The 21,419-nt window shown below is 40.2% G+C and overlaps 1 protein-coding gene across 1 annotated transcript in view; it reads left to right on the top strand.

Annotated features, from left to right (window-relative positions):
• LOC133631452 (cAMP-specific 3',5'-cyclic phosphodiesterase 4C-like) overlaps nucleotides 1-21,419 on the top strand; it is a 244,300-nt gene that overhangs the window by 212,246 nt on the left and 10,635 nt on the right. Inside the window, exons 8-13 of the mRNA XM_062023653.1 lie at nucleotides 8,784-8,877; nucleotides 12,560-12,729; nucleotides 12,809-12,907; nucleotides 19,408-19,572; nucleotides 19,645-19,744; nucleotides 19,826-19,980. Coding sequence (XP_061879637.1) covers nucleotides 8,784-8,877; nucleotides 12,560-12,729; nucleotides 12,809-12,907; nucleotides 19,408-19,572; nucleotides 19,645-19,744; nucleotides 19,826-19,980 — 783 coding nt within the window. The remainder of the gene's footprint in view (nucleotides 1-8,783; nucleotides 8,878-12,559; nucleotides 12,730-12,808; nucleotides 12,908-19,407; nucleotides 19,573-19,644; nucleotides 19,745-19,825; nucleotides 19,981-21,419) is intronic.

Genomic DNA, 21,419 nt, shown 5'->3' with positions numbered 1-21,419 from the left:
TTGTGGGTTTTGGAATGCTAACTGCTATACGCTACTGCCGGAGCTATTAAAATGGACCACATCAACGTTGGCGGTAACTTATAAAAACCGAGAAGGACTGAACTAAAATGGCACCGAAAAGGAAATCATGTACTGCAGATTACAAGCTGGACGTAGTGAAATATGCAGCAGAAAACAGCGATCGAGCAGCCATTGTCACACACACGCCAACCAATAAGAATTCTGGGGGGGCGGGTCATGGCAGAGATGCATTGTGGGTTTTGGATTGCTAACTGCTCAGTCGCCTTTCTGCCTTGCATCGTCTATATTAGATATATAACAACGGGTGGGTGGCGGGTGGTTGTGGTTTTGATAAAATGTTAGTTCGGGTGGATGGCGGGTGGATGACGACTTTTGTGATGCGGTTGCGGATGAAATAATTGCCTATCCGCGCATCTCTAATATACACACACATATGTATACATATATACAAACACACACACACACACACATATATATATATATTTGTAAATTGTGAAAATCTGCTGTACAGTATGTGTGCTTGGGTCCTATTTTTAGGACCCAATACAAAACCTCACAATAATGTCTGATTGAATGCTAAAAACATTATGACAGACCGCCCTTACAAAACGGAATGACATTTTTAAAACATTTTTACTGAATGAGACACCCAGAATGTACATGAAAATAAAGAATGTGGGATTTACCATATTAACTATGAACAGTAAAACACTGAATATTGACAACATATGAACGTCACAACCCCTCTCCATCCACATATTTTACAATCAAGCGAAACGCAACAAAAATGCAACAAATACAGCGAAATATGAACGCAAAGGCTAAAAAAACAAAACACTTACAATCTGATATATCATTAAAGGCCTACTGAAATGAGATTTTCTTATTTAAACGGGGATAGCAGGTCCATTCTATGTGTCATACTTGATCATTTCGCGATATTGCCATATTTTTGCTGAAAGGATTTAGTAGAGAACATCGACGATAAAGTTCGCAACTTTTGGTCGCTGATAAAAAAAAGCCTTCCCTGTACCGGAAGTAGCGTGACGTCACAGGTTGTGGAGCTCCTCACATCTGCACATTGTTTACAATCATGGCCACCAGCAGCGAGAGCGATTCGGACCGAGAAAACGACGATTACCCCATTAATTTGAGCGAGGATGAAAGATTTGTGGATGAGGAAAGTGAGAGTGAAGGATTAGAGGGCAGTGGAAGCGATTCAGATAGGGAAGATGCTGTGAGAGGCGGGTGGGACCTGATATTCAGCTGGTAATGACTAAAACAGTAAATAAACACAAGACATATATATACTCTATTAGCCACAACACAACCAGGCTTATATTTAACATGCCACAAATTAATCCCACATAACAAACACCTCCCCCCTCCCGTCCATATAACCCGCCAATACAAATCAAACACCCGCACAACACACTCAATCCCACAGCCCAAAGTACAGTTCACCTCCGCAAAGTTCATACAGCACATATATTTCCCCAAAGTTACGTACGTGACATGCACATAGCGGCACGCACGTACGCGCAAGCGATCAAATGTTTGGAAGCCGCAGCTGCGTACTCATGGTAGCGCGTATCCAACTCAAAGTCCTCCTGGTAAGAGTCTCTGTTGTCCCAGTTCTCCACATCCGCACCGTAACACAACAGAACAAATACCCAGAACCCCTTGCAGCACTAACTCTTCCAGGACGCTACAATATACACTATCGTTCAAAAGTTTGGGGTCACATTGAAATGTCCTTGTTTTTGAAGGAAAAGCACTGTACTTTTCAATGAAGATAACTTTAAACTAGTCTTAACTTTAAAGAAATACACTCTATACATTGCTAATGTGGTAAATGACTATTCTAGCTGCAAATGTCTGGTTTTTGGTGCAATATCTACATAGGTGTATAGAGGCCCATTTCCAGCAACTATCACTCCAGTGTTCTAATGGTACAATGTGTTTGCTCATTGGCTCAGAAGGCTAATTGATGATTAGAAAACCCTTGTGCAATCATGTTCACACATCTGAAAACAGTTTAGCTCGTTACAGAAGCTACAAAACTGACCTTCCTTTGAACAGATTGAGTTTCTGGAGCATCACATTTGTGGGGTCAATTAAACGCTCAAAATGGCCAGAAAAAGAGAACTTTCATCTGAAACTCGACAGTCTATTCTTGTTCTTAGAAATGAAGGCTATTCCACAAAATTGTTTGGGTGACCCCAAACTTTTGAACGGTAGTGTACACCCCCCGCTACCCCCTAGCCCCCCCCCCCCCACACACACACACACCTCAACCCCGCCCCCCCAACCCCGCTCAGAGAGAGCATGTCCCAAAATTCCAAGCTGCTGTTTTGAGGCATGTTAAAAAAAATAATGCACTTTGTGACTTCAATAATAAATATGGTAGTGCCATGTTGGCATTTTTTTGCCATAACTTGAGTTGATTTATTTTGGAAAACCTTGTTACATGCATCACAACAAAATTAGGCATAATAATGTGTTAATTCCACGACTGTATATATCGGTATCGGTTGATATCGGAATCTGTAATTAAGAGTTGGACAATATCGGAATATCAGATATCGGCAAAAAAGCCATTATCGGACATCTCTACTTTGTATAGTTCAAGACTTACGGTCATTTGAAAACATCACTGCACATCTTCAAAAACCACAACAATTATTTGGGACCCCCGGGCCTTAATGTGCCCAGGTCCGTCTTAGAGTTTGGTTTTGTGCGACGTTTGTGTTCAGTGTTGCATCATTGTGGGAATATGAATGGAGGCTTCCAACCAGTGAGAAGAGTTGTCCTCCGTGAATGGAAGGGTTTGGTGCGTGCAGATAGAGACAAGACGACCCCTCCCCCCACTCATGTGCAGGGAAATGTGAATGAGGAAGCCGGAGCTGAGGATGGAACGGCATCCCCCCCCCCCCCCCCCCCTTCAGTGCATCCCCCCCTCCTCCTCCATCACTTGCGTGATTCCCGCGATTAGACCGCCCACTCGGCGTACGCGTGCTCTTTCATGCCATGGTGCACACGGATGCATACATACTGTGTAATACTGGCATATAGGCTCACGTGGCGGAGTCCCCCCACATCCACCTCTGTGTTGCTGTAGTTCAGTCAATGAGCGTCTTCATTGGGAAATGACCCAAGGTCAGGCATGAGTGAGCATCTAAATCAGGGGTGTCCAAAGTGCGGCCCGGGGGCCATTTGCGGCCCACAGCTAATTGTTTACCGGCCCGCCACATATTCTGCAAAAATTGCAAAATTGATAGTATTGCAAAAATTTAAAAAAACATTTTAAATAGTGGAATGAGGTGAAATCTAACGAGAAAAAGTTGCAATGTTGACACAAAGTTTTTTTGCCTTTTGTCTTTCTTTATTTTTCTTTTTTTGCCATTGCTCCAAAAAAAAGAAAAGACAAAAAATCTATGTTATAACGAATTATTGACCTATTCATGGCTCCAATTACTTCAAAAATGTCAATTTAAAATGTTTTATGTGGAAAAAATATTGCATATATGTGACCTGTGCTGGCAAAATGAGTCACAATGAGGAAATTTTCAAAACTGAGTTATTGGTATTTACACATTCTCCATCTAAAGACCTTCAAAATGATATATGGTTTGTTGGAATCGGACAGAAAATGACTGAGTTACATCCGATTGAAGTCGACCAAGTTTGAGGGTCCGTTTTGAGAAAAACCAGCTTAAAGTTTACTGTTCCAGAACAGAATGTTCCAAAACAAAACTCCATAGCAACCATACCTTAAAAGTCCTTGTAGCAACAGAAAAATTGGTACAGTTAAAGTCAAATCCCATGTCTAAAGGAAAAATATATATTCAACTCTATTGAAAACGGTTATGTACAAAAATTTCAACACTATTATGTCATAGTTTTTTTGTTCACTGGTCAGTTTGTCAGCTGGTCAGCTGTCCGTAATATTCCTGACCAGCAGCACTAAGAAGATTCGCCGACTGCAGTGAATTTAGCGCACTTGCAACCGCCTGTGTACCCTCTCCACCTTCTAAATCCATTACGGAATGTAAAACAGTCTAATTTATCCACAAAAATAATAATTAAATGTTCGAAAATCACCTTTTTTCACCAAATATTCCGCTCGAATTACTGTGTTGTTTTTCATCAGGGCGCTGTCATGATACCACAATGTACCGCGCGGGGTGATTCAACCAATGAGGGTACGCCTCACAGCGACCGGTTAGCAACAAGCCGGATTTGTTTATGTTGGGACAGGTTTAAAAACTCGAATTCTATTGGTTCAGAATGGCGTCATCGGGAATTCCATGCTCATTTTTAGAAATTAGGTAAACTTGGCGTCACAATGATACCAAATATGGCTAGGGGGTTTCCCCCTTATTGCCGCGAGTGAGCGTTGAAAACACTTGATTTTATCAAGGAATTTTAACACAAAGGACTAATTTCTGAAGACATACCTCGTACAAAACCTTCAAATAAAGGTGATTTAAGATGTTTTCTTGCTATTTCGATGATTGGGATCGCTAGATTGTGGCTTTATGGACTCATTTTTGTGAAAATCTCAATTTCAACCAAGATAAATTTTTTTCACTTATTTGCCTGTAGGTCAAAATTAGCCTGTGCGTATTCCGACTCATTTTGCCAGCACAGGTCACATATTGTGTGGTTGCCATATAAAAACATCAAAGATGTATTTGACAAAAGAGCATAAAACAAACAAAATAATAGTTCAAACGTAAAATGGACAGATATATCTGAAGTTGATCTCGTAACTTAAGTGTTGAAAGTAAAAAAACAACTAATATAAATGTATCACTTTATGAGTGGGGCACCTTTTGGATCCCAAACATATTTAGTGGGATTTTATTAATATTTTCACTGATTTCTCCAAAATATTAAAGAATTAAAATCAATGATGTCCTGCATTATTGATCTTGTAGAGCTCGAATTACTAAATACTGCATATTTCCAGTTTTACTATAAAAAACAAAGTTGTCTTTGACAGAAAAGGCATAAAACTTTTTTTTTTTACTTTTTATCAACCTGAAGTTGATAAAGAGATTTACTGTAAGCGTTAAATAAAAAATAATAATAATAATTTGACTTATTTTTAATGTTTTAATGACTGAGACACTTTATGGTCCCCGGGAGCCCTAAAGGTTAAAAAAAAAAAATCCATATATTTTGTTATGGTTTAAAAATGAAAAATATCAAAATGGCCCCCGCATGCTTAAATTTTTCCGTGTGCGGCCCTCAGTGGAAAAAGTTTGGACACCCCTGATCTAAATGAACGTGGAATGGTTGCTATTACCTTTACCATCATATTTGTACATGTCGTATTTGCTGATGTTGCTCTATTGTTGTTGTTGTTGTTGTGTTTGCTGTTGTTGTTTTTGTCTCTCTGTCTAATCCCCCTCTTGTCCCCACAATTTCCCCCTCTGTCTTGTTTTTTCTCTCTTTCTATCCCCTCCTGCTCCGGCCCGGCTGCACCAAATGATAATATAAATACTTTTTTTTTTTAAATAAAAAAAAATACATTTAATAAAGTCAAATACAAATAAGGCAACAAGAGAAGTATCCTACACTTCTCTTTTGTAAAGTAAATCTGAACAGCCGATATGGGCATCTACATCAACTGTATGATTTGCCTGAGAAGCTGGACAGGACAAAAAAAAATAAAAAAAATAAATAAATAATAATGAATAAATAAATGAACGTGGAGGACGAGCAAGACCTTGGTTCATGAGATGGATCCCTCGGCTTTCTTTCTTTGAGGGATTTCTAGACTTGAACGAACTGAAGTCACTTATGTGCCAGGTAGTCATGATGGCAGCTTGAACCCACTTCTAAGTGCATCTTTTCCAGTCGATGATGACGACGATGATGGCCGTCACATGATTGTACCGCTTTTATTTTTGGCTTCATGAATGACCGCCCCTCCCCACCTCGTCCCTTTCAACATTTTTCTACATACAGTATCGTCTTCAAACTTGGTGCACATGGTGCTTCTCACAACCTCCAGCTCCTGCGCGCTCAGCCCCTCCCACTTTGTGCGCAGCTCGACCAATGAGAGGCTGCAGCAGCCGCCCGATTGGCCGCTATTCTTAGACATTTTTGGAAGGAGGCGTGGAACGGAGTACCGCGTTCTCCCAGTGTTTACACACACGAGAGCGGGCAGTAACTGAGTGAATGAGGGGAGAGCGTGGCGAGGAAGGTGTGCCGCATCCCGCCGTCGCTTCGCATTCCCACACTCTGTGGAAGAGTGGACTGGCCGGAGGTTTCCCCCAGGACTTTGCCAGCGGACTCCCCGCCCGTAGCAGCTTCTGCTCGAGCACAGACTGTGGCGAAGGATGACCACGAAGCTCGGCTCCCGCACTCTTGTTTGATTCTTGCTCCCGTGCTCGATTTTGTGCTGAGATGCCAGAAGTGAATCATGTCCTCTCGGTGTCGTGGATGTTCATTCAGGTAAGGAAGGGCTCGTGCTCACATGTTGCTCATTCTGGAGAACACTTTGGCTTTTTGCATCACTTAAAGGCCTACTGAAATGAAATGTTCTTATTTAAACGGGGATAGCAGATCCATTCTGTGTGTCATACTTGATCATTTCGCGATATTACCATATTTTTGCTGAAAGGATTTAGTAGAGAACATCGACGATAAAGTTCGCAACTTTTGGTCGCTGATAAAAAAAAAGCCTTGCCTGTACCGGAAGTAGCGTGACGTCACAGGTTGTGGAGCGCCTCATATCTGCACATTGTTTACACCAGCAGCGAGAGCGATTCGGACCGAGAAAGCGACGATTACCCCATTAATTTGAGCGAGGATGAAAGATTTGTGGATGAGGAACGTGAGAGTGAAGGACTAGAGTGCAGTGCAGGACGCATCTTTTTTCACTCTGACCGTAACTTAGGTACAAGCTGGCTCATTGGATTCCACACTCTAACCTTTTTCTATTGTGGATCACGGATTTGTATTTTAAACCACCTCGGATACTATATCCTCTTGAAAATGAGAGTCGAGAACGCGAAATGGACATTCACAGTGACTTATCTCCACGACAATACATCGGTGAAGCACTTTAGCTTCGGAGCTAACGTGATAGCATCGTGCTTAACTGCAGATAGAAACAAAAGAAATAAGCCCCTGACTGGAAGGATAGACAGAAGATCAATCAATCAATCAATCAATGTTTATTTATATAGCCCTAAATCACAAGTGTCTCAAAAGGCTGTACAAGCTACAACGACATCCTCGGTATAGAGCCCACATAGGGGCAAGGAAAACTCACCCCATTGGGACGTCAATGTGAATGACTATGAGAAACCTTGGAGAGGACCGCATATGTGGGTAACCCCTCCCCTCTAGGGGAGACCGAAAGCAATGGATGTCGAATGGGTCTGACATAATATTGTGAAAGTCCAGTCCACAGCGGATCCAACACATCAGCGAAAGTCCAGTCCATAGTGGGGCCAGCAGGAACCATCCCGAGCGGAGACGGGTCAGCAGCGTAGAGATGTCCCCAACCGATGCACAGGCTAGCGGTCCACCCCGGGTCCCGACTCTGGACAACCAGCACTTCATCCGTGGCCACTCCCTCCGTAAGGGAGAGGGGAGCAGAGGAGAAAAGAAAAGAAAAGAAACGGCAGATCAACTAGTCTAAAAAGGGAGTCTATTTAAAGGCTAGAGTATACAAATGAGTTTTAAGATGGGACTTAAATGCTTCTACTGAGGTAGCATCTCTAACTAACTAAGATCAACAATACTATTAAACCATGGACCTGTAACTACACGGTTAATGCTTTCCAGCCTGGCGAAGCTTAACAATGCTGTTGCTAACGACGCCATTGAAGCTAACTTAGCTACGGGACCTTGACGGAGCTATGCTAAAAACATTAGCTCTCCACCTACGCTAGCCCTCATCTGCTCATCAACACCCGTGCTCACCTGCGTTCCAGCGATCGACGGCGCGACGAAGGACTTCACCCGATCATCTGTGCGGTCGGCGGCTAGCGTCGGATAGCGCGTCTGCTATCCAACTCAAAGTCCTCCTGGTTGTGTTGCTGCAGCCAGCCGCTAATACACCGATCCCACCTACAGCTTTCTTCTTTGCAGTCTCCATTGTTCATTAAACAAATTGCAAAAGATTCACCAACACAGATGTCCAGAATACTGTGGAATTTTTCGATGAAAACAGAGCTGTTTGTATTGGGACACAATGGTGTCCCAATACTTCCGTTCAATCCGTGACGTCACGCGCAAACGTCACCATACCGAGACGTTTTCAGCCGGATATTTCCTGGGAAATTTACAATTGCACTTTATAAGTTAACCCGGCCGTATTGGCATGTGTTGCAATGTTAAGATTTCATCATTGATATATAAACTATCAGACTGCGTGGTCGGTAGTAGTGGCTTTCAGTAGGCCTTTAAGTCAGCTCTGCAGATAAGTCAAGGTGCGTAGGTATGTTCAGACATTACCGCAGCTTAGTCAAGTTGTGAACGGACGGTCTGCGGTGATGCCATAGGTGCATCCTCACTCAGCGCACTGACTTCAAATTCCAGAAGCCACCGTTCATTACGCGGTGTTGTTAGTACCAGGCCGTTCGATTTCTCGTCGTCGTATTTTAATTACACTCCTTGCATGCTTTTCTCTCTGTGTGTGTGTGTGTGTGTGTGTGTGTGTGTGTGTGTGTGTGTGTGTGTGTGTGTGTGTGTGTGTGTGTGTGTGTGTGTGTGCGTGTGTGTGTGTGCGCCTGTAGTTCAAGAGGATGCTGAACCGGGAGCTCACCCAGCTGTCAGAAACCAGCCGCTCAGGGAACCAGGTCTCCGAGTTCATCTCAAGTACTTTCCTAGGTATTTTACCTCTGCTTTGTGTACTATTTCACTTTCCTGAGTATAAGCATTCATTTGTTACTATACCCAACACAAATATAAACACAACAATTTTGTTTTTGCTTCCATTTTTCATGAGTTGAACTCAAAGATGTAACATTTTGACTATACACACAAAAGACCTATCTATTCCTCTCAAATATTGATCACAAATCTGTCTAAATCTGTGTTAGTGAGCATTTATTTTTTTGCCAAGATAATCCATCCCACGTCACAGGTGTGGCGTATCAAGGTGCTGATTAAACAACATGATTATTGCACAGGTGTGCCTTAGGCTGCCCACAATAAAAGGCCACCGTGAAATGTGCAGTTTTATCACACAGCACAATGCCGCAAAGTTTTGAGGGAGCGTGCAGTTGGCATGCCGACTGCAGGAATGTCCTTCAGAGCTGTTGCCTGGGAATTGAATGTTCATTTCCAGAGGTGGGTAGTAACGCGCTACATTTACTCCGTTACATCTACTTGAGTAACTTTTGGGATAAATTGTACTTCTAGGAGTAGTTTTAATGCGACATACTTTTACTTTTACTTGAGTATATTTATAGAGAAGAAACGCTACTTTTACTCCGCTACTTTTATCTACATTCAGCTCGCTACTCGCTACTAATTTTTATCGATCTGTTAATGCACGCTTTGTTTGTTTTGGTTTGTCAGACAGACCTTCAAAGTGCCTGCGTTTCACCAAATGCAGTCACTGGTGACGTTTCACTCCGTTCCACCAATCAGATGCAGTCACTGGTGACGTTGGACCAATCAAACAGAGCCAGGCGGTCACATGACCTAACTTAAACAAGTTGAAAAACTTATTGGGGTGTTACCATTTAGTGGTCAATTGTACGGAATACAAGTTTCAATCAATCAATCAAAAGTGTGAAGGAAAAAAGACACTTTTTTTATTTCAACCGTACATCCCGTCAAGAGCCTAAAGACTGACCGCACAGTTCCTGTCTTCACAATAAAAATGCCGCTCCATCGCGCCGGCGCTTACAAAATAAGAGTCTCCGAAAGCCAGCGCAAACAAGCTAACAAGCTACGGATTTTGCCGCCAATGTTTTTCTTGTGAAGTGTATAAAAACGAATATGGAAGCTGGACAAAAAAGATGCCAAAAACCAACCACTTTCATGCGGTATTAGACAGAAAGGAGGAACTTTTCTCCTCCTCCATTTGAAAACGTGGACGTTGTCAGCACTGCTGTCTGATTCCAATCAATGCAAGTCATCAGAATCAGGTAATACACCAACTTATATTCTTGTCTTCATGAAAGAAAGGAATCTATATGTGTTAAACATGCATGTATATTCATTAAAACACCTTTAACATGTAAACAAAAACGGCAAAATAAATCAATATAAATCATATACTGTATATATCAATGTATGTATGTATATATATATATGTGTGTGTGTGTGTGTATATATATATATATATATATATATATATATATATATATATATATATATATATATATATATATATATATATATATATATATATATATATATATATATATATATATACTACCGTTCAAAAGTTTGGGGACTGTCGAGTTTCAGATGAAAGTTCTCTTTTTCTGGCCATTTTGAGCGTTTAATTGACCCCACAAATGTGATGCTCCAGAAACTCAATCTGCTCAAAGGAAGGTCAGTTTTGTAGCTTCTGTAACGAGCTAAACTGCTTTCAGATGTGTGAACATGATTGCACAAGGGTTTTCTAATCATCAATTAGCCTTCTGAGCCAATGAGCAAACACATTGTACCATTAGAACACTGGAGTGATAGTTGCTGGAAATGGGCCTCTATACACCTATGTAGATATTGCACCAAAAACCAGACATTTGCAGCTAGAATAGTCATTTACCACATTAGCAATGTATAGAGTGTATTTCTTTCAAGTTAAGACTAGTTTAAAGTTATCTTCATTGAAAAGTACAGTGATTTTCCTTCAAAAATAAGGACATTTCAATGTGACCCCAAACTTTTGAACGGTAGTGTGTATATATATATATATATATATATATATATATATATATATATATATATGATATGTGTGTGTATGTTACTCATCAGTTACTCAGTACTTGAGTAGTTTTCACAACATACTTTTTACTTTTACTCAAGTAAATATTTGGGTGACTACTCCTTACTTTTACTTGAGTAATAAATCTCTAAAGTAACAGTACTCTTGCTTGAGTACAATTTCTGGCTACTCTACCCACCTCTGTTCATTTCTCGACCATAAGCCGTCTCCAAAGGTGTTTCAGAGAATTTGGCGGCACATCCAACCGGCCTCACAAAACGCAGAACACTACTAACCACACCAGCCCAGGATCTCCACATCCAGCAGGTGCACCTCCATAACCTCCATCCAGCCACCAGGAGAGGGGTCAGAAAAGCAGTCAGTATCTGGTGTGACCACCATAGTTGATCCGGTTGTTGATTGTGGCCTGTGGAATGTTGGTCCAGTCCTCTTCGATGGCTGTGCCAAGTTTCTGGATATAGTACGCCGATCCACAGCATCCCAAACATGCTCAATGGGTGACATGTCCGCCGAGTATGCTGGCCATGCAAAAACTGGAATGTTTTCCGCCTCCAGGAATTGTGTACAGATCCTTGCAACATGGGGTCATGCGTTGTCATGCTGCAACAAGAGGTGATGGTCTCGGGTGAATGGCACAACAATGTGCCTCAGGAGCTCGTCACGGATACCGTGCATTCAAAATGCCATCAATAAAATGCACTTGCGTTTGTTGTCCATAACATACGCCTGCCCATACCATGACGCCACCTCCAACATGGGTCACTCCATTGAAAACCGGAATTCATCCGTGAAGAGACCACTTCTCCAACGTGCCAGACACCATTGAATGTGAGCATTTGTCCACTCAAGTCGGTTACGACGACAAACTGCGATGAGGTTGAGACCCCGATGAGGATGACCAGCATGCAGATGGGCTTCCCTGAGATCGTTTCCCACAGGTTGTGCAAAAATTATTTGGTTATGCAAACCAATTGTTGCAGCAGCTATCCGGGTGCTGGTTTCTTCACCTGCTGGATGTGGAGGTCCTGGGCTGGTGTGGCTACTAGTAGTTTGCGTTTTGTGATGCTGGTTGGATGTACTGCCAATTTCTCTGAAGTGCCTTTGGAGACGGCTTATGGTAGAGAAATGAACATTCAATGCACAGGCGACAGCTCTGGTGGACATTCCTGCAGTCAGCATGCCAACCGCACACTCCCTAAAAACTTGCGACATCTGTGGCATTGTGCTGTGTGATAAAACTGCATATTTCAGTTATTGCACACCTGTGCAATAATCATGGTGTTTAATCAGCATCTTGATATGCCACACCTGTGAGGTGGGATGGACTATCTTGGCAAAAAAGAAATGCTCACTAACACAGATTTAGACAGATTTGTCCACAATATTTGAAAGGAATAGGTCTTTTGTGTGTATAGTAAACGTTTAAGATCTTTTTTTAGTTTAAATCATGAAAAATGGAAGCAAAAACAAAAGTGTTTTTGTTCGCTGTATTGTTATATATTACTGTATGTGAAATATGGAATGAAATTAGCATCGAATCACATGAAAATGAGTGGATTTTGTTGTTGTTACGACTGTAGTGTTAACATTTTGTCCATCTGACAGAGAAGCCACATGACATGGACATCATGGCTCCCTCCTCCAAAGAGGAGAAGAAGAAGCGACCCATGTCCCAGATCAGCGGCGTGAAAAAGGCCACGCACAGTCCCAGCCTCGCACCCTCCACCATCCCTCGCTTTGGGGTCAATGCGAGTCAGGAAGGTCTCCTGGCCAAGGTCGGGGGATTGATATAACACTACAACTTTGTCATAAAGCCTTGTCATACTTTGTTTCACCGTACGCGTTTGTGTTTAGGAATTGGATGACGTCAACAGATGGGGGATTGACATCTTTAAGGTCTCGGAGTATTCTGGAAATCGTCCACTCACAGTCACCATGTACACCATTTTCCAGGTAGCACACTTCAAAGATAGTTTAAATCAGTGTTTCTTAAAGGCCTACTGAAATGAGATGTTCTTATTTAAACGGGGATAGCAGATCCATTCTATGTGTCATACTTGATCATTTCGTGATATTGCCATATTTTTGCTGAAAGGATTTAGTAGAGAACTTCGACGATAAAGTTCGCAACTTTTGGTCGCTGATAAAAAAGCCTTGCCTGTACCGGAAGTAGCGTGACGTCACAGGTTGTGGAGCTCCTCACATCTGCACATTGTTTACAATCATGGCCACCAGCAGCGAGAGCGATTCGGACCGAGAAAGCGACGATTACCCCATTAATTTGAGCGAGGATGGAAGATTTGTGGATGAGGAAAGTGAAAGTGAAGGATTAGAGGGCAGTGGAAGTGATTCAGATAGGGAAGATGCTGTGAGAGGCGGTTGGGACCTGATATTCAGCTGGGAATGACTAAAACAGTAAATAAACACAAGACATATATATACTCTATTAGCCACAACACAACCAGGCTTATATTTAATATGCCACAAATTAATCCCGCATAACAAACACCTCCCCCCTCCCGTCCATATAACCCGCCAATACAATCAAACACCCGCACAACACACTCAATCCCACAGCCCAAAGTACCGTTCACTTCCGCAAAGTTCATACAGCACATATATTTCCCCAAAGTTACGTACGTGACATGCACATAGCGGCACGCACGTACGGGCAAGCGATCAAATGTTTGGAAGCCAAAGCTGCGTACTCATGGTAGCGCGTCTGCTATCCAAGTCAAAGTCCTCCTGGTTGTGTTGCTGCAGCCAGCCTCTGATACACCGCTTCCCACCCACAGCTTTCTCCTTTGCTGTCTTCATTGTTCATTAAACAAATTGCAAAAGATTCACCAACACAGATGTCCAGAATACTGTGGAATTTTGCGATGAAAACAGACGACTTAATAGCTGGCCACAATGCTGTCCCAATATGTCCGCACAATCCGTGACGTCACGCGCAAACGTCATCATACCGAGACGTTTTCAGCAGAATATTTCGCGGGAAATTTAAAATTGCACTTTACTAAACTATGTGTTGCAATGTTAAGATTTCATCATTGATATATAAACTATCAGACTGCGTGGTCGGTAGTAGTGGGTTTCAGTAGGCCTTTAAATCGAAATACTCTACCTTGACATGCGCAGAACCTAACTTAAACAGAAAGGTGTGTTATATTTGTGCTATGGCGCCATCTTTTGGATGAGTTTGCTCACTGCAAGTGCTGAAGAAGCAGTAGACTTCCACTGTTATCAAACATGGCTTTGTGCATCTCTGCTCGTCCGATGTTATCACTGTATTTATTTATCATTTCTTCCTTCTGTTCACTACTTTAGTTTTACCTCTCTTTTTGAAATGGAGCTGTTCTGTGCTTTGTATCTCGTTATTATATACGGGTTGTGTCTTCATGTGTCAACATTGTGTGTATGTGTTTGAGTCTAGCAGTTAGCACTTGGAGTAGCTGTAATGTCGTTAAGACAACTGGATACCTTATTTTATTGTTACATCGACACAAAAGTAACAGTGGAAATCTACTGCTTCTTCAGCACCTGCAGTGAGCAAACTCATCCAAAAGATGGCGCCCTACTACATCTATGGCCAAAGAAAAGCCCAGGTGTGGAAATAAGGCATATAAAGAAGAGATAAAAGCTTGTTCACACATTAAACAGGAGTGATTTGTGGTAATAGTACTGTTCATCTTGTACAAAATTGTGTTTCAGACAAAACAAAACAGTCCCAACATGCAGCCTTTAAAGAGTTGTAGTGGTGTAGCTCAGGAATTCCACCAAAACGGTCACAATATACATGGATGTACACAATTGTAAAAGAACTATACAAAGTGCTTTGGTTTTTATTAGCAAAGACACCTAAAAAAATGTTTTTAACAAACATATTTACTTAGTTAAAAGGACAAAACTCGTCAAATGATATGAAAGCATGTGTAAATCACAAATATTACTGTTGAGGCTTAGGTCAGACTGATTACAAAAACAAAAATTACATACAATTGGTGCTAAAGTAAATACTATCTAACTAAATTAATAATAAAGAATAATTATTTTTTGGTTTCCTAACTAAACTGTCAGTACAATTTAAGTGCAAAAGAAAATACAGTGTCACCACTTTAGTCATAATTTTTGCGCTCAAGAAATGTCTAAATAGCCATGTGAACATGTGACACAATCGGATTAAAAAGCCGAACCTGAATAAAAATGCTTCATGTAAACACGCCATTCGGAATATTCTGACCTGATGGCAAAATTTCATTCAGGTTCAAATCATCCTTTCTGCGCGTGTCTTTGATGTCAGATATACTTTGGTGGTGGAGGGGGACTACATTTAATAGTGATTGGAATGAATCTTGCTGCTGTCTCCCACATTCAACATGTACAGAAGTAGTGTTATATACTGTTGACTTTGTTGCTTTAAAACGAGACTAGCAAAAACAAAAGTATGGTATGGAGTGTCATGTGTCGACGTAACAATAAAAGAAGGTATCCAGTTGTCTTAACGACATTACAGCTCCTCAAAGTGCTAACTGCTAGCCTCAAACACGTACACACAATGTGGAAACATGAAGATGCAACACGTACATAATCACGACATAGCACAGAACAGCTCTATTTCAAAAAGAGAGATAAAACAAAAGTAGTGAACAGAAGAAGAAAAAAAGATAAATAAATACAGTGATAACGTCGGACGTGCAGAAATGCACAAAGCCATGTTTGATAACAGTGGAAGTCTGCTGTTTCTTCAGCACCTGCAGTGAGCAAACTCGTTCAAAAGATGGCGCCCTAGTACATCTACATGACACTCCATACCATACTTTTGTTTTTGCTAGTCTCGTTTTAAAGCAACAAAGTCAACAGTATATAACGCTATGTCTGTTCATGTTGAATGTGGGAGACGGCAGCAAGACAATCGAGACTATTAAATGTAGTCCACCTCCACCACCAAAGTATATCTGACATCAAAGACATGCGCAGTAACGATCATTCTAACCCGAATTTCGGAAAATTGATTGAGAAGTTTATTGACATCTTAAAGAATGGAATCCATGTAATGCTTTAAAAAGGCAAACGGATGGCACAATAAGCCAAATGGCTTGTTTCCATTGTGGACCATTAAATATTCATCACATTTGATACATTCAATAATAAAAGATATATAACCTGTGACATGTATATAAAAAAACGTTTTAAAAAAATTGATAAATTATGTACGTATACACAGTATACCTGTACATGTCAGGTGATTTGAAAAACAATATATACAAAAAAATGGGGGGGTATATACACTGTACATGACTATGCACATGTTGACTCCAAGAGTGTGCCAAACAGAATGAGAAAATATATATACACTATAACCACATATAAATATATATATATATATATATATATATATATATATATATATATATATATATATATATATATATATATATATATATATATATATATATATATATATATATATATATATATATATATATATATACATATATATATATGTATATATATATATATATATATATATATATATATATATATATATACACTATAACCACATATATATATATATATACACTATATATATATATATATATATACACTATATATATATATATATATATACACTATAACCACATAGATATATATGTACACACTATAACCACATATAAATATATACACTATAACCACATATAAATATATTAATATATACACTATAACCACATATAAATATATTAATATATACAATATAACCACATATATATATATATATATATATATATATATATATATATATATATATATATATATATATATATATATATATATATATATATATATATATATATATATATATATATATATATATATATATATATATATATATATATAACAACATATAAATATATATACACTATTACCACATATAAATATATATACACTATAACCACATATAAGTATATATATACTATAACCACATATAAGTATATATATATATATAACAACATATAAATATATATACACTATAACCACATATAAATATATATACACTATAACCACATATAAGTATATATATACTATAACCACATATAAGTATATATATACACTACAACCACATATAAGTATATATTTACTATAACCACATATAAGTATATATATACACTACAACCACATATAAATATATATACACTATAACCACATATAAATATATATACGCTATAACCACATATAAATATATATACGCTATAACCACATATAAATATATATACACTATAACCACATATAAATATATATATACACTATAACCACATATAAGTTTATATATACACTATAACCGCATATAAACCTGTTTGATGCTTCAAAGAGTTGCTGGGGATCAATTTTGGCTCAGATGTGTTTACAATCCGAATGACTCTGGACATAAACCACCCGTCTCGATCGGAATGAAGTTCTGTGATCAGGTCAGAATATTCCGAATGGGCGTGTTTACATGAAGCATTTTAATCCGATTAAACTTGTCCATATGCACATAGCTAATGAGAAGTTTCTTAAGCGCAAAAATTATGACTAAAGTGGTGAAACTGTATTTTAATTTGCATTTAAATTTTATTGACAGTTTAGTTAGGAAACATAAATATAATTATTATTTATTATTAATTTAGTTAGATTGTATTTATTTTAGCACTAATTGCATGTAATTTTTTATTTTTCATCAGTATCTGAGTTCCTAATTTTGCAGTATATTTAATTAGTATTTATTTTTGTAATCAGCCTGACCTAAGCCTTAATAGTAATATGTGTGCTTTCATGAAGTGAAGTGAATTATATTTATATAGCACTTTTCTCTACTGACTCAAAGCGCTTTACATAGTGAAACCCAAAATCTAAGTTACATTTAAACCAGTGTGGGTGGCACTGGGAGCAGCTGGGTAAAGTGTCTTGCCCATGGACACAACGGCAGTGGCTAGGATGGCGGAAGCGGGAATCGAACCTGGAACTCTCTCTACCAACCGAGCTATGCCGCCCCATATCATATTATTTGACAAGTTTTATCCTTTTAAAGGCCTACTGAAATGCGATTTTCTTATTTAAACGAGGATAGCACATCCATTCTATGTGTCATACTTGATCATTTCGCGATATTGCCATATTTTTGCTGAAAGGATTTAGTAGAGAACATCGACGATAAAGTTTGCAACTTTTGGTCGCTGATAAAAAAGCCTTGCCTGTACCGGAAGTAGCGTGACGTCACAGGTTGTGGAGCTCCTCACATCTGCACATTGTTTACAATCATGGCCACCAGCAGCGAGAGCGATTAGGACCGAGAAAGCGACGATTACCCCATTAATTTGAGCGAGGATGAAAGATTTGTGGATGAGGAAAGTGAGAGTGAAGGATTACAGGGCAGTGGAAGCGATTCAGATAGGGAAGATGCTGTGAGAGGCGGGTGGGACCTGATATTCAGCTGGGAATGACTAAAACAGTAAATAAACACAAGACATATATATACTCTATTAGCCACAACACAACCAGGCTTATATTTAATATGCCACAAATTAATCCGCATAACAAACACCTTCATATAACCCACCAATACAACTCAAACACCCGCACAATACACTCAATCCCACAGCCCAAAGTACCGTTCACCTCCCCAAAGTTCATACAGCACATATATTTCCCCAAAGTTACGTACGTGACATGCACATAGCGGCACGCACGTACGGGCAAGCGATCAAATGTTTGGAAGCCGCAGCTGCGTACTCACGGTACTGCGTCGGTGTATCCAACTCAAAGTCCTCCTGGTAAGAGTCTCTGTTGTCCCAGTTCTCCACAAGCCAATGGTAAAGCTTGACTGTCATCTTTCGGGAATGTAAACAATGAAACACCGGCTACGTGTTTGTGTTGCTGCAGCCATCCGCTAATACACCGCTTCCCACCTACAGCTTTCTTCTTTGCTGTCTCCATTGTTCATTAAACAAATTGCAAAAGATTCACCAACACAGATGTCCAGAATACTGTGGAATTTTGCGATGAAAACAGACGACTTAATAGCTGGCCACAATGCTGTCCCAAAATGTCCGCTACAATCTGTGACGTCACGCGCAGACATCATCATACCGAGACGTTTTCAGCAGGATATTTTGCGCAAAATTTAAAATTGCACTTTAGTAATCTAACCCGGCCGTATTGGCATGTGTTGCAATGTTAAGATTTCATCATTGATATATAAACTATCAGACTGCGTGGTCGGTAGTAGTGGCTTTCAGTAGGCCTTTAACTAAGTAAGTCAGATATAATTATTGAATATCATTAAATCATGAGTAGGATTACTATTCAGTGTTAATATTTGAGTCTGTCTTGGAAGAGTTGGGCCCTGAGGTCAGAAATGTTAAGAGCCCCTGGTTTAAACACGTGAAGTGTAAACATTGATGTTTTCGCCGCAGGAACGCGACCTTCTCAAGTCTTTCAAGATTCCCACCGACACTTTCATCACTTTCATGATGACTCTGGAGGATCACTACCACGCAGACGTGGCGTACCACAACAACATCCACGCCGCCGACGTGGCCCAGTCCACGCACGTGCTGCTGTCCACGCCCGCGCTGGAGGTAAAAGTGCACCGCTGGTTGATGATGACGACGACCACTTATTTGCTTCATGTTTGTCCTTGTGTCTTAAAGGCCGTGTTCACCGATCTGGAGATCCTCGCCGCTCTCTTTGCGAGCGCCATCCACGACGTGGACCACCCCGGAGTCTCCAATCAGTTTCTGATCAACACCAGTGAGTTGGCCTGACTGCCGTTGTGGTTGTCGAGCGACGACGAGTCCCTTTGACACTCATCCGACGTTTTCCCCACCCAAGATTCCGAGCTGGCGTTGATGTACAACGACTCGTCCGTGTTGGAGAATCACCACCTGGCAGTCGGCTTCAAGCTTCTGCAGGAGGACAACTGTGACATCTTCCAGAACCTCAGCAAGAAACAGGGACATTCGCTGCGCAAAATGGTCATCGACATGGTAGGTGGCCATTTTTATAGAGATGGGAGTTATGGTTCTTTGAAGGGAGAGAGCAGGCTTGGTATTATAGTTGTAACTAGAGATGTCCGATAATACTAATCAAATATCATCCCGGGGGCCATAGATCATTCATTCAAAGGCCAAGGCCCGTGGGCCAAATCTGGCCCGCGGGCCTCGACTTTGACACCGCTGTTGTAAACGCTCTGAAGTGGGAAAGAGGTAGGGTTAAATAAGCTTTGCTTCTTCCTTCTCCTTTTCACTCATGATGTATAGAGGAATTATCCAAAATGATGTGTCATATTGTAAGTGTGTTCGTGTTCCAAGTCAACTCAACTCAACGTATCAGAACCATGAACCAGAACGGTCAATTAAGAATAAATAAAAACATATTAAATATACAAATAATTGTTATGTATTGCTAGATGGAGTTGACGACACAGACACAAGGGGGCAGTAACGCTCTATGATTTATTATATATATAAATAACATATATATAATAATTACAGATGTCCGATAATATCGGACTGCCGATATTATCGGCCGATAAATGCTTTAAAATGTAATATCGGAAATGATCGGTATCGGTTTCAAAAAGTAAAATGGATGACTTTTTAAAACGCCGCTGTGTACACGGACATAGGGAGAAGTACAGAGCGCCAATAAACCTTAAAGGCACTGCCTTTGCGTGCCGGCCCAATCACATAATATCTGCGGCTTTCCACACACACAATTGAATGCAATGCATACTTGGTCAACAGCCATACAGGTCACACTGAGGGTGGACATATAAACAACTTTAAAGGGCTATTGAAATGAGATTTTCTTATTTAAACGGGGATAGCAGATCCATTCTATGTGTCATACTTGATCATTTCGCGATATTGCCATATTTTTGCTGAAAGGATTTAGTAGAGAACATCGACGATAAAGTTCGCAACTTTTGGTCGCTGATAAAAAAGCGTTGCCTGTACCGGAAGTAGCGTGAAAGTCACAGGTTGTGGAGCTCCTCACATCTGCACATTGTTTACAATCATGGCCACAAGCAGCGAGAGCGATTCGGACGGAGAAAGCGACGATTTCCCCATTAATTTGAGTGAGGATGAAAGATTAATGGATGAGGAAAGTGAGAGTGAAGGACTAGAGGGCAGTGGAAGCGATTCAGATAGGGAAGATGCTGTGAGAGGCGGGTGGGACCTGATATTCAGCTGGAAATGACTAAAACAGTAAATAAACACAAGACATATATATACTCTATTAGCCACAGTACAACCAGGCTTATATTTAATATGCCACAAATTAATCCCACATAACAAACACCTCCCCCCTCCCGTCCATATAACCCGCCAATACAAATCAAACACCCGCACAACACACTCAATCCCACAGCCCAAAGTACCGTTCACCTCCCCAAAGTTCATACAGCACATATATTTCCCCA

Source organism: Entelurus aequoreus, linkage group LG16 (assembly GCF_033978785.1).
Source record: "Entelurus aequoreus isolate RoL-2023_Sb linkage group LG16, RoL_Eaeq_v1.1, whole genome shotgun sequence".
NCBI lineage: Eukaryota > Metazoa > Chordata > Actinopteri > Syngnathiformes > Syngnathidae > Entelurus > Entelurus aequoreus.
The sequence above is the reverse complement of the archived record's forward strand: the minus strand, read 5'-3'. Positions and strand labels throughout refer to the sequence as shown.